Genomic DNA, 12565 nt, shown 5'->3' with positions numbered 1-12565 from the left:
CATTATTATTATTATTATTATTATTATTATTATTTTCAAAATAAAGAAAACTTTTTTTTTAACAGTAATTGTAACAGTAACAGTAATTGCAAGACATAATATTATTTTTATTATTCAATAAGTATAACTTTATAATATCAATATACCTAGTTTATATGGTTTTAAAATATTTTTATTTTATTCATTTTTTTTTTTTTGTTTCTATAAAACTAAACCTGCTATTACCTATTATTATAATTTTTTTCTATTGTAATGATATAATAATATGTTATATTATTATACATTTTTTCTATTGTAATGATTATATTGATATGTAAATGATATGTACCTAACATTATTATTATTATTTTCAAAATAAAGAAAACTTTTTTTTTATTACTACATTATCTAATTTGAATACATTATGTACTTAAAATATATCCTATATTCACAATTAAATAATTTAGTGTGACTTCTAATAGAAGTTTATGAGGTACTTTTTGAACATCGCATAGAGGTTAACGGTCGCTATAATTACCAACAGATTACCCAGGGTAGTTAGATATTGATATCACATAGAATTAACATAATTATGGTAAATAGATGTGGTAAGAATAACTTCACAGCGATTGTTAAATTCAATATCGCTCGACTTGGCATTAGCAGACTTATTACTATCTCTAGATCATCGCTAAGCACTAGCTATGAACATCGCAGATCACAAAATTACATCTATGCGATGTCCTTGGGTTTGGATTTTGCACACTGGGATGGGCGTGAATAACGTTGGTTCAACTAATCGACAACGGTTCAAATTTTAAATGTTTTAAACTTGGTAGTTGGTTAAATGTTTAACCAGTACACGTTTATTGAACTTAGATAACAATGGTAAAGCTGTTGGTAGGTAGTATAATTTAATTTACGCACCGATTATGCACCGTATAGTTGAATACTTGAATAATTGTAACCTATGAACTAAATTTGAACGGTATGGTTTTTATTTTAACCATATAACGTTAAAAGTACTATACGGTCAATAAGACCGACCTTAAACCTACCTAAACAAATCCTGGGAAAATCAGTTGGTTCAACTGATTGGCAACAGTTCAAATTTTAAATGCTTTAAACTTGGTTAAATGTTTAACCAGTACACGTTTATTGAACTTGGATAACAATGGTAAAGGTTGGTAGTATAATTTAATTTACACACCGATTTGGCACCATATAGTTAAATCAATAACCGAAGAACACGATTTGAACGGTATCGTCCTAATTTTAACCACATAACGTTAAAAGGACTATACGGTCAAGAACACCGACCCTAAACCTACATAATGTTACCCGGGGTATATTATAATATGTTATATTATATACAACCATCGGCGTTCACCGATATCATGTTTATACTTATTAGTGCAGAGACCTAAAAATAAACGTAATCAACTGTACCTAATGTGTAATATTTTGATTTTATCTTGACATACTGGTATTCACCTTCGACTCCGTTAGTCGTTATCGACAATGTTCGTTATAATAATTCGCATCGTCACACACATATTATTAAATATATATTATATATTAATTTTTTCGTAAAAATTACGACACGCATTTTCGACTTATAACTTTCGTGGACCCCAATTTACACATGATGCACCCCCAATTTTAATTTTCATTGACATAGACCCCTTACAGGTCAGAATCGATACCTTTATAGTTATTAATTTATTCAACATAATATGGTTTTTGCCGTTTGTATGTATCCGCTGGTCTGTGTATAGTAGTAAAGTGCACTTGAACTCAATATAATAATTCCTACCAATCGTACTATATAATATATTATACTATATATAAATTAATTATTTTATAATATAAACGAAAATAAAAATAATTTATAGCAAAATGTCATATACGAATAATATTATATAAATGATAACGAAGTATAAGATATGACGAATAATGCCCATTTCTTTCATTATGTCAGAGAGGGGCTGAGTAAAAGATAAAATAAATAAAGCATATATAGATATAATATTTCTTCGTGTAAATACTGTAATTGCCTTTTATTTAATTCTGTAATTCTCTATCTCGATATTATATATTATATTTACTTAGGTATATAGTATACAAAATACCGTGGTGTTTCACGACGTTCGACATCAACGTTATATTCGAACAGCGACCAGTTTTCGTCGGTCGAGTGCTCACAAGTCTATTTTTATGATATCAGCGGAAATGTTGTTGTGGGAAATCCGATGATTACGTCGTACGATATTATATTATTATTATTATTAACGCGTTCCGACTGACGAGTGACGACCGTGTTTTCGCGTGTGACTCCGGCTCGTCCGTTCTTTACTCTTCACTCTCCGATCTCTGTTGTTGATAGTTCGCTTTTTGAGTAGCTCATAAACAAATTTGTTTTGTAAACTGGTTAAATTTATTACAGTTATTGACTTATTGTGCATTTGTTTTGGATGCTGTCTTGTTATATATAGTGATTTACGTATCAACTATTTATATTGCTCTGTGATTTGTGATTATAAGTTTTTTCCTCATCTTGGTCACTATACAGTCACCTCGTCCGTCATAGTAAAATCAGTTTTTTGAAAAGTAAGTACCTACCTATTTACATAATACATTGTTATAACTGTTGATTATTTACTTCGATAGTTTAACTATAACGATTAGTAGACATTAATAATGTTATTAATATTATAATATAATATTATATGCGTTCTTATGCTGGGTTGCATAAACAATTTATTACATTTAATGATTCACTAAAAATGTTGTGCAACCCGGCATTAGACATTTTTACATTCAACGCAGATTGAAATTTTAAACTAAATTACCTATATAATAGCTATATAGGTAGATAGATAATTATTGCTTAGTTAAAAGCTGTACTTCAATAATATTATAATCTGTGGCTGTACCACGTCAACGGTCCGTGACATCATATTATATCAATAAAATTGTAGATTATGTAGATACCTACCAAATCATTAATATTGGTAGTTTAGTTTATGACCAAAATAAGTATAACTACCTAGTATCATAGAATAATAGACCAATTATATAGTACCTATTTAAAATTTTACTTAAATACTTTTATTAATATATTTTGTATAACACTTTGTACCAATGTATCCATGCCTATTACATTAATTTAGGTATATTTTAAGAAATATTCCAACTTAAAATTGACATTATTGCTAATTTAATCTTACTTTTTTGTGTTCTAGATACATTCATTTTTGTTACGTTCATTATATTAGTTAAAACTAATTCAAAGACGTCATAATTTCTAGTTAGTTAATCTCTTTTGGGGTAAGTTATATGATAATTTTTTGTAGCTTAAAGGATCAATTACCTACTTTTTAACAATTATGTCTAATCGTCCTGTAAGCAAATCTACCAAGCGCCGTAGGTTTTTAGAGGAAGTAGAATTTGTTGATAATTTATACAGTTTAGATCAACCACCTAGCACATCTATGGTTCAAACAGGTGATAGCTTTGAATATATGCAGGAAAATCCCAACCCAACCAACTGTCTTACCAGTAATACAAGTGAAGCAATAAATAGTTTTCCACTACCTATTGTCTCATTTTTTGATAGTAATTCATCATTAATTGATGAAAGTGAATTACCCTTTGTTTCTGATAGTGATAGTGACGAAGAAGATGTTTCAAAGCAATTTAATTTCTTTGCTGATGATAAACAAAAAATTCTGAATTTGCTAAGTCAATGGGCAGTTAGTAATAATATTACTAATAGCGCTTTGTCTGCATTATTAAAAATTCTAAAATCTCATAAGTGTTTTGTTAGTTTTCCTTCGGATGCTAGAACTATTTTAAAAACTAATTTGTCTTGCAACAATGCTAATTCTATTCAATCTGTTCCCCCTGGAATATACCATCACTTAGGCATTTCCAATGGCTTAAATTCCTTATGAAAAGTTATAAGTTATAATGATTGTGAAGAAATAAAAATTTTAATAGGTATTGATGGTCTCCCCCTAACAAAAAGCTCAAGCAGTACATTTTGGCCAATTGTTGGACATGTTCAATATCAATCTAGTTATTCCTGTACATTTTTTATTGGTGTTTATTGGGGAAAAGATAAACCCAAAGATAGTAATATATTTTTAAAAGATATGGTAAATGAACTTAAAGAATTATCAAAAAATGGATTAATAACTGATTTTGGTAAGAAACGTGTGGTTGTTAGTGGCTTTTGCTGTGATGCACCGGCTAGGAGCTTCATATTGAAGACTAAGGGTCACACCGGATTTTTTTCTTGTTCGAGGTGTACAATCGAGGGTGTATATTTGGAAAACAGGGTATGCTTTCCGTCTGGAAATAGTTTTTACAAAAGAACATATTCCAATTTTTTGAATCGCTCAAACAATGAGTATCACCTAACTGATTCAGTTTCATTAATTACTGAAATACCTCATTTAGATATAATTTTTAATTTTCCATTAGATTACATGCATCTTGTGTGCTAGGGAGTTATGAAAAAACTGATTTTATTGTGGTTGGGCAGTATAAAAAAAGCACCTTTGTCAGTTCGTTTAGAGACTATAAAAGTACTAACTATTTCCAATAATCTTTTACTGCTTAAACCATTTATTACTTCAGATTTTTCAAGACTTCCTAGGGGTCTAAATGAAGTACCTAGATGGAAGGCCACAGAGTATAGATTATTTCTTTTGTACTCTGGGCCTATAGTGTTGCAAGGTATGCTAAACGAAGACTGTTATTCCCATTTTATATGTTTACATATATGCTTTAGAATTCTATTAACATCTAACGTTGAAAGTGAGCTGATACATTTTTGTGAAAAATTGTTGATATATTTTGTTGATAAATTTGGGAAATTATACGGGAAACACTTCATATCGCACAATGTTCATGGGTTGTTGCATATTGTAGATGATTATGCACAATATGGTGCTCTTGACAATTGCTCTTGTTTTCCTTTTGAAAACTTTTTACAGTTTTTAAAAAAAATGGTTCGGAAATTTGAAAAACCTCTAGAGCAGGTTATAAAGCGTTACAACGAATATTTGACATTTTCTGAATTTAAAGATTCTACTTGCAAAAAAGACATAGACTTTAGAAAGCCACACAATGAAGGGCCAATTATTGATCAATTTAATGGGTCTCAGTTTAAATGTATTATAATAGATGATTTTAAAATTGATACACAGTCCATTGCTAATTGCTATGTTGGTTTTACTAAAGAAAACCAACTTCATATTTGTAAAGTTGAGAACATTTGTAGGAATGATCACGAAAATGTGTTAATTGTTAAGTTTTTTAATAATGTTGAGCCTTTTTTTACTAAACCAATTAATAGCATTAAGTTACAGATAGCCATTGTTAACAATTTATCAAATCAACTAGTTTGCATAAATTTAAATAACACAAATTTAAAAAAATATATGATTTTAAATAATTCTCAGAAATTACAAATTGCATATCCTATACTACACACAATCAAACAATAATTTAACAACTCCCCACTGTAATTAATTTTCATTGTACAATTACTATTATTACCGGTTTCATATTATTATAAGAGTTGGTACACATTTGGATAATATGTCCTTTACTTAGATATTATAATTGTTTATTATTAAAAAATTAATCAACCATTTAACATATTTTCTTTATGACTTATGTACACCTATATGATGATTAATATAAATAAAATAAATAATATGTTGTTTAATAATATTATAGTATTAAGTAGGTACCTATTTTATTTTATTTTTGTTTGTTTTATACAATCAGGTTAAAGTACTATCAATTCTATAACATATTTTATTATAGAATAATTACCTATTGAATATGATAAATTATTATTTAGCACATTTATTTTTATTGAAAGTAGGTACTCTTTATTATAGCTATTATGACTCATTTGCCATAAAAACTAGGTATTAAACTTGGACAATAATTTTATAAAACAAACTAATCAATATTTTTTATTATTTTTTAAAGGTTTATACTTTATAATATATACATATATAATATATATATATTAAAATGTCAAATTATTCAGTTGTACATTTTATCAAAGACAATAGCGTAGAAGCAGTCCCTAGTGTCTGGGTAAAAGATAACTATTGTGCATGGCCAAACAACAAATTACTGATACCAAAATATATTAAAAATAGACATACACCAAATGAAGTCGAATTTAAATATATTAAAATTCGAGTACTTTGTAAAAATATAAGTAAGTTAGGTATTATAAAATATTAACTACCAATGATTTTTTTATATGTTTGATTTTAAACAGCATCATTAAGTGAAGCAAAATCAAAAGCAAGTATTGCTATGTATAGATCTGATTTTACTGACGATGATGATAATATATCCAATTTGAAAAAACAAAACTCACCAGCGAGATCAAATGCATCAATGCCTCTGTTTTCTGGTAATGCTGTAGTACCTATTTGCGTTTGTAACTAAATATGGCTGGAAACTAAATTATTTTATTAATAATTTATTATACCTTATTATGCTTTGTGAATAGATTCAGATAATGAAAACGAATCTTTGATGATGGTTTCCAAAAAACCATTTATATCAATGAAATGTGTATCTGCCGGTTCTATTAAAAACCACACAAAAAAACGTCAAAATGGTTGGTCCCCATCTCCAAAAAAATTTAAATGTAATTGTTGTATACTATTATAATTTTAATATCTTCTAATAATATTTATCTCATTCTAAAGCAATAAAAACTCATGTTGATGAGGAGCAGGATGTTGCTATTCTACCATCACCAAAACCAAGCACTTCAACATCCCATGCTGGTATAAATGTTAAATATAATTAATTATTTTTATTTTAATTATTTTAAGTCTTAAAATAAATAAAAACATTTTTTCAGAAAAAAGTTCTACAGCTAGAAAACTTTCTTTTACACATGACGTGTCTGACGTTTTTGATTTCAAAAAAACAAAAAGTAAATAAAATAGATTAACAGAATCAATACCTAATTAATATACCTACCAAAATTATCATTGTTATTATTATACGTCCTATTAGTCAACAATATAAATAGATTTTTGTTTTAATTATCATTATTTTACTTCAATGTTAAAATTTAGATCTACCCATTCATTCTACAATTGAAAGAAGAAATGACATCAAAGAACAGGATCCTGTTGCTTTATACCATAATAAGTCTAACACCCCAATTAGTATTTCTAATGTAGTACCTGCAGGTAATTAGAAAAACATTTTTTTCATGAATTGAAACTAAATATTAGGGTACCTAAATAATCACTTCTATTATTTTATAATTATGTACATTAGATCAAAGTCTGGAAACAAAAGATACGGCAGCAAGTGTTAGCTCTAAAGCTTCTACTGTTTCACATGGTAATATAATTAATATTTTAACCTTTAATTAAATATTTTATTTGACTATTATAAAAAATCGTTTTGCTTTTATAATTTTAACAGATACTATTTTTCAAAATAATATGATGCGTAATATGGCATTTTTAAAAGTGGAAATGCGACAAATTCAAAGTAACCAATCAGTTATGTTTGAACATTTTGAATCAATATTAACTCATTTACAAGGCAATAATACATATACTGATAAAAAGAGTTTGTCTCAAAACGATTTTCATGATTGCCCATTACCCTTAGATAATAATATTGATTTAAATACCATAGAAGACAAAATTGCTGGCGATCATCAATTTAAATCACGTTTGGTAATTATTACTATTGAATTTTTTATGTCAAAATGAATTAACTTAATGTGTTGACTATATTTTATTTTTTCTACTTTAAGATTAACGAGCTGTCTTATATTGGAGGAAAAAATTGCAAAGCCATGGTAAAAAGACTAATGTCAAAATTGTTTACCGACGATCTTTTATCTGATTACTCTTATACCGGTAAAAAGGGTAAAAAACCATTTTCAACGCTATTCATTTGCTCAGTTATATTTGGTAAGTACCTATCAGCTATATTATAAAAATATTTGAAAAGTGTATATTTTATATTATAGAAATAAAAAAAACATCATTATGCAGTGTCTATGAAAATAAATTGTTGTTATTAATATAATAATATTATAGTTTATATTTTGGAGTGTATATTAATTGTACAATTTTTTTGTGGGAGCCCATTTTTATAATACAGGTTTATAATATATTATCTAGATTCTATAACTATTTGTATTTTATAATTTTTGTGATTTCTATACCATTAATTAGCCTAAAAAAGTTATTAATAGGACACCACACCGGCATGTGTTCATTATATCCATCTTACAACCGTACATTATGGCAAATTTTACATGCACAATAATAAATTTTAGTATGTCATTTTTTAAAATTATATAGTAGCTAGATTAACCTATTATACAATTTAAATATAATATTATACAGGATATTTCAGAGGCTTTTATTTATTTTGATAACAAAGCTAGGTATGATCATTTTAAAAGAACAATTTTTGTAAATTTAAAAATGATCATACCTTGCTTTATAATTAAAATATCAATAAAAGCCTCTGGGACTCCCTAGATGGTAATCTTACCTTTATAAATATTATAATAGGTAAAAACACTGTAATTTCAAAAAAAAAAAACCAGACAAAAGCATTTTTGTGAATGTAGGTGTATGCAATTTGCTATTCTGTAGTCTGTACACTTGTAAGACAAATACAATATTATATTATGGAGATAGAAAGTGTGAATTCTTCTTAACTCTGTTATTTATTGTAATTAATGATCATTAAAACTTTTATACAGAAATCTAATAAAAATACTAAATTATAACAAAACTATAATTACCTATAATATTGTAGTATAAACTGTAGTGTATAATATATAAAAATATAGTAGTTTGGTATATGATATGGAAAGATACCTTAATTAACTTTAAATACAAAGTGAAATATTAAGCCATATTGTTAATATTTATATAATTGTACAGATGCTATAAAAAAACAAGTGAAGTTCTCAAATATTCCTAAAAATGAAATTGAAGAAACAATAAAGCAAGTATTAGCTCAAGCTCCGTTCAACATTAAAAGAAAAATGGACAAAAAAACATGTGCAAATTCCACTACTTGATTATATTATTTATCATTTTATTACTTATCTAAAAGACTATAATAATATATATAGTATTCTACAACAATAGTATCTTACTTCATAATATATTATTAATTATGTATTTTTTGTTTTATTATCATAATATTAAATTTTTATACATTTACTAGCTGATCCTGTTACCAGTGGCGGGCTGAACTTCAATTTAAAATGACGCATTTTCATAATTATGTACTTATCACCACCGCCACCATCCTATTTTTACTTATAACAAAGTTATGATGTTAATAAAATATGATCAAAAGAGCCAAGAGGTCAGGCTTTAGCATGTAATTCTGCGCCACAGTCCTGGGGTGTCACCACCTCCTTTGAAAAGTTGACGCGACTGCGTCAAAATCGACCACTTCGGCTCGCCACTGCCTGTTACACTTCGTTGCCCATTAAAAATGCCAACTCTATAATATGAATAATATGTTTTACATATTACCATGGCAACCATTTATATACAAAAAAATTCCATCGGAAATCTCAAACATAGAGTAATATACTCAAAAAGTAATATTTTTTATAACATTATTTATTATTTATTTAATAACATAAAGTAATATTACTCAATGATCTCAAAATAATATATAAATGGTTGCCATGGTAATATGGACACACAGACAGACAGACAGACATACATTCATTTTTATATATTACTAGCTGATCCCGTGCACCTCGTCGCCCATTAAAAATACCTACTCCATATGTATTAATCTCTAAACGTTAATTAACATAATCAAAAAGGGATTATTATTCCGAAAGGGATCCATTATTCCGATGGCCACGCTTGGGTGTGTGCTGTAATTAATATCGGCATCATAGTGTAGTGCACAAAGGTTCAATTCGGTGGTTCGTCTGGATCGAGCACCCATTACTCGCATGGTCCCCAATCTTGCTTCTCGGTGCTCGTCTGTCTCAGATGAGCGGACCCGTGACTGACATTCACGGTTTGTCCTCACTCTGGTTTCTCTTTGCTCGTCTAGCTCGGATAAGCGGGCCAGGGACTGACGTTCTCGGTTGGTCCTCAACCTGGCAAACCGCGGCTCGTGTTTCCCGCTTCTTGCGTGCTAGAACTGCGGGACTATTTATCGATCGTTTGTTGTTGGGCATAATAAATTAACTAATAATAGTAGAAATTCTTATAATAGTTGCAATTGAATTCGGTTATAAATATGAATCGTTGGGCACTATAATAAATAACAAACATTTTAAACCATTGGCAACCAATAATTATTATTATTATAGCTTTGAAACCCACGGTAACTATTTAAAAACAAAAAGGTCCATAAGTTTCAAAATATTATATAATTGATTGCCATGAGTAGATGGACACACCCGTACTATATCTGATCCTGTGCAATTCGTTGCCCATTAAAGACCTATAATTATAAACAACACTAATGGTAACCTTGGTAACCATAGTAACCATGGATCATGGTAACCTTAATAGCCATGAAATCTTGGTAACCTTAGTAACCATGGTAACATGGTAACCTTAATAGCCATGAAATCTTGGTAACCTTAGTAACCATGGCAACCTTGGTAACCATGGTAACATGGACACACAGACAGACACACTGACATACATTCATTTTTATATATATAGATTATAATTTTTAACACACGTTTTAAGCGTTAATAAGATAATTCCATTATATTATTTTCTTTATAATACCAGCTATAATGTACAGAAACTAACCATTCCTGAGTAAAATGGTGCATAATTAAAAATATGTATTTAATGAATAATATATTTCTTTTTTTTTATATGTATACATAGGTACATATAGTATAGTAGCTATAAAATATATTTATTCTGTATACTTATAAGCATTTTATATTTGTATAATTTTATAAAATTGCTCATATTATGTCCTTATTTAAAAATTTAACCCATGTTTATTTTTTGTATTAAAAGAAAAATAATTTTTTGCTAATTATTATTATATATTTTATTGACTATTTTTTTTACTATTTTTCTACAACAATATAGTATTTTACTTCATAATATTATATTTTTTGAGCATTTTTATACTATATTATATCTTTACTGAAAAACTCAGTTATTGTTTTCAAGTTATATAATATACAGAATTATTAATTATAATATTATGATACATCATTATGTATTTTTTGTTTATTATCATAATATTAAAATTTTATATATTATTTTTTATTATAATTTTTAACATACTTTTTAAGCGTAAATAAGATAGTTTTATTATATTATATTATTTTCTTTATAATATACCAGCTATATGTGTAAAATTCCTGAGTAAAATGGTGCTTAATTAAAAATATAATGTATTTAATGAATAATATATTTTTTTTTTTAAATATATATATTTTATACCTATATATTCCTATATAGCATCATTTTGTATATTTTGGTATAATAATAACATTGATTATATGTACTTGAAATATAAATAAATATATACTAAACCAATGGTAAACTTTGAAAGTCAAAAGTAAATAATATTTATACAATTTATAAATCCATATCAAAATTTAACATTTATTTTTGGTCAACTAATCACCCTGCAACTTTAGGTAAATATTCAATAATATAATATAAATCGAATAACAACATTGAAATTAAGAGAAATTCAATAATTAATAAATGTTTTTAAATAATCTTGGTTTAACATATAATTTCAAATTACTATTCAGAATTTAATTTTGGTTCAACTAATGACCCTGCAACTTTAGGTAAGTATTCAATAATATGATATAAATCAAATAACAACATTGAAATTAAGAGAAATTCAATAATTAATAAATGTTATTAAATAATCTTGGTTTAACATATTATTTCAAATAACTATACAGAATTTAATTTTGGTTCAACTAATGTACCTACATAGTTGAATCAGTATATAATAATGAGTTTTCAATTTATTATCAATTAAAAAATAATATTTGATATTTAATGTTCAATATTGAATAATCATTTAAAAAATATTAGAGTGCTGTGTGGGTTATGTGCTAAGAGAAGACAGGACGTGAACAATTGAATAAGAAGCCGCCCACTGGCAGCACTTAGCATGAATTATTTATATCTATGTATATATTTGGTGATTGGTTGATGATTTCAATTGTATATATATACATATAATATGTATATTGTATATTTTAAATTGGGAGTTGTAGGAGGTCACAACACCATTTCCTTTTTAGCCTGTGCTTTGGATTTCCTGAGAGAGTTAGAGTGGAGAGGTAAAACAAGATGATTTTGGTGGGATAGGAGTCGCTAACGGAAGCGCGAGTAAAAGAATTTGGCTTCTCCGTTGATGGTTTTCATTTGACAATCGTTATGTAATGTTGGGTTTGAGACGTACAGTGGTGCATTGGAGAGTCATCGAAGAGCTAGGTTTTGGAATACTTGTATTTTATTGGTATTGGATTTTTTTGCTGAACCCCAGAGCTATATGCCATAAGTCC

At 27.4% G+C, this 12565-nt stretch overlaps 2 protein-coding genes across 2 annotated transcripts; both read left to right on the top strand.

The window, feature by feature from the left end:
* The first annotated feature begins 2179 nt into the window (after positions 1–2179).
* On the top strand, positions 2180–5356 carry LOC115034877. The gene is made up of 2 exons (XM_029492387.1): positions 2180–2589; positions 3225–5356. The coding sequence occupies exon 2, from the start codon at positions 3369–3371 to the stop codon at positions 3933–3935; it is 567 nt and encodes a 188-aa protein (XP_029348247.1). The 5' UTR covers positions 2180–2589; positions 3225–3368; the 3' UTR covers positions 3936–5356.
* Positions 4137–9148, top strand: LOC107885091. Its single transcript, XM_016808523.2, has 11 exons — positions 4137–4322; positions 4491–5247; positions 6293–6430; positions 6530–6670; positions 6732–6812; positions 6890–6964; positions 7110–7226; positions 7318–7383; positions 7468–7727; positions 7808–7967; positions 8958–9148. Exons 1-11 carry the CDS (start codon positions 4137–4139, stop codon positions 9095–9097), a joined length of 2121 nt encoding a protein of 706 aa, XP_016664012.2. The 3' UTR covers positions 9098–9148.
* Positions 9149–12565: the final 3417 nt, after the last annotated feature.

The sequence above is a fragment of the Acyrthosiphon pisum genome, unplaced genomic scaffold (assembly GCF_005508785.2).
Source record: "Acyrthosiphon pisum isolate AL4f unplaced genomic scaffold, pea_aphid_22Mar2018_4r6ur Scaffold_21407;HRSCAF=23902, whole genome shotgun sequence".
NCBI classification, from domain to species: Eukaryota; Metazoa; Arthropoda; class Insecta; order Hemiptera; family Aphididae; genus Acyrthosiphon; species Acyrthosiphon pisum.
The sequence above is the reverse complement of the archived record's forward strand: the minus strand, read 5'-3'. Positions and strand labels throughout refer to the sequence as shown.

Bases quoted from the DNA above. Each gene is read 5' to 3' on its own strand.
- LOC107885091 (XM_016808523.2), top strand. From the start codon at position 4,137: ATGGTAAATGAACTTAAAGAATTATCAAAAAATGGATTAATAACTGAT. The intron at 7,384-7,467 runs GTAATATAATTA...TAATTTTAACAG, and splicing joins AGCTTCTACTGTTTCACATG to ATACTATTTTTCAAAATAAT. The intron at 7,728-7,807 runs GTAATTATTACT...TTCTACTTTAAG, and splicing joins ATCAATTTAAATCACGTTTG to ATTAACGAGCTGTCTTATAT.
- LOC115034877 (XM_029492387.1), top strand. From the start codon at position 3,369: ATGTCTAATCGTCCTGTAAGCAAATCTACCAAGCGCCGTAGGTTTTTA.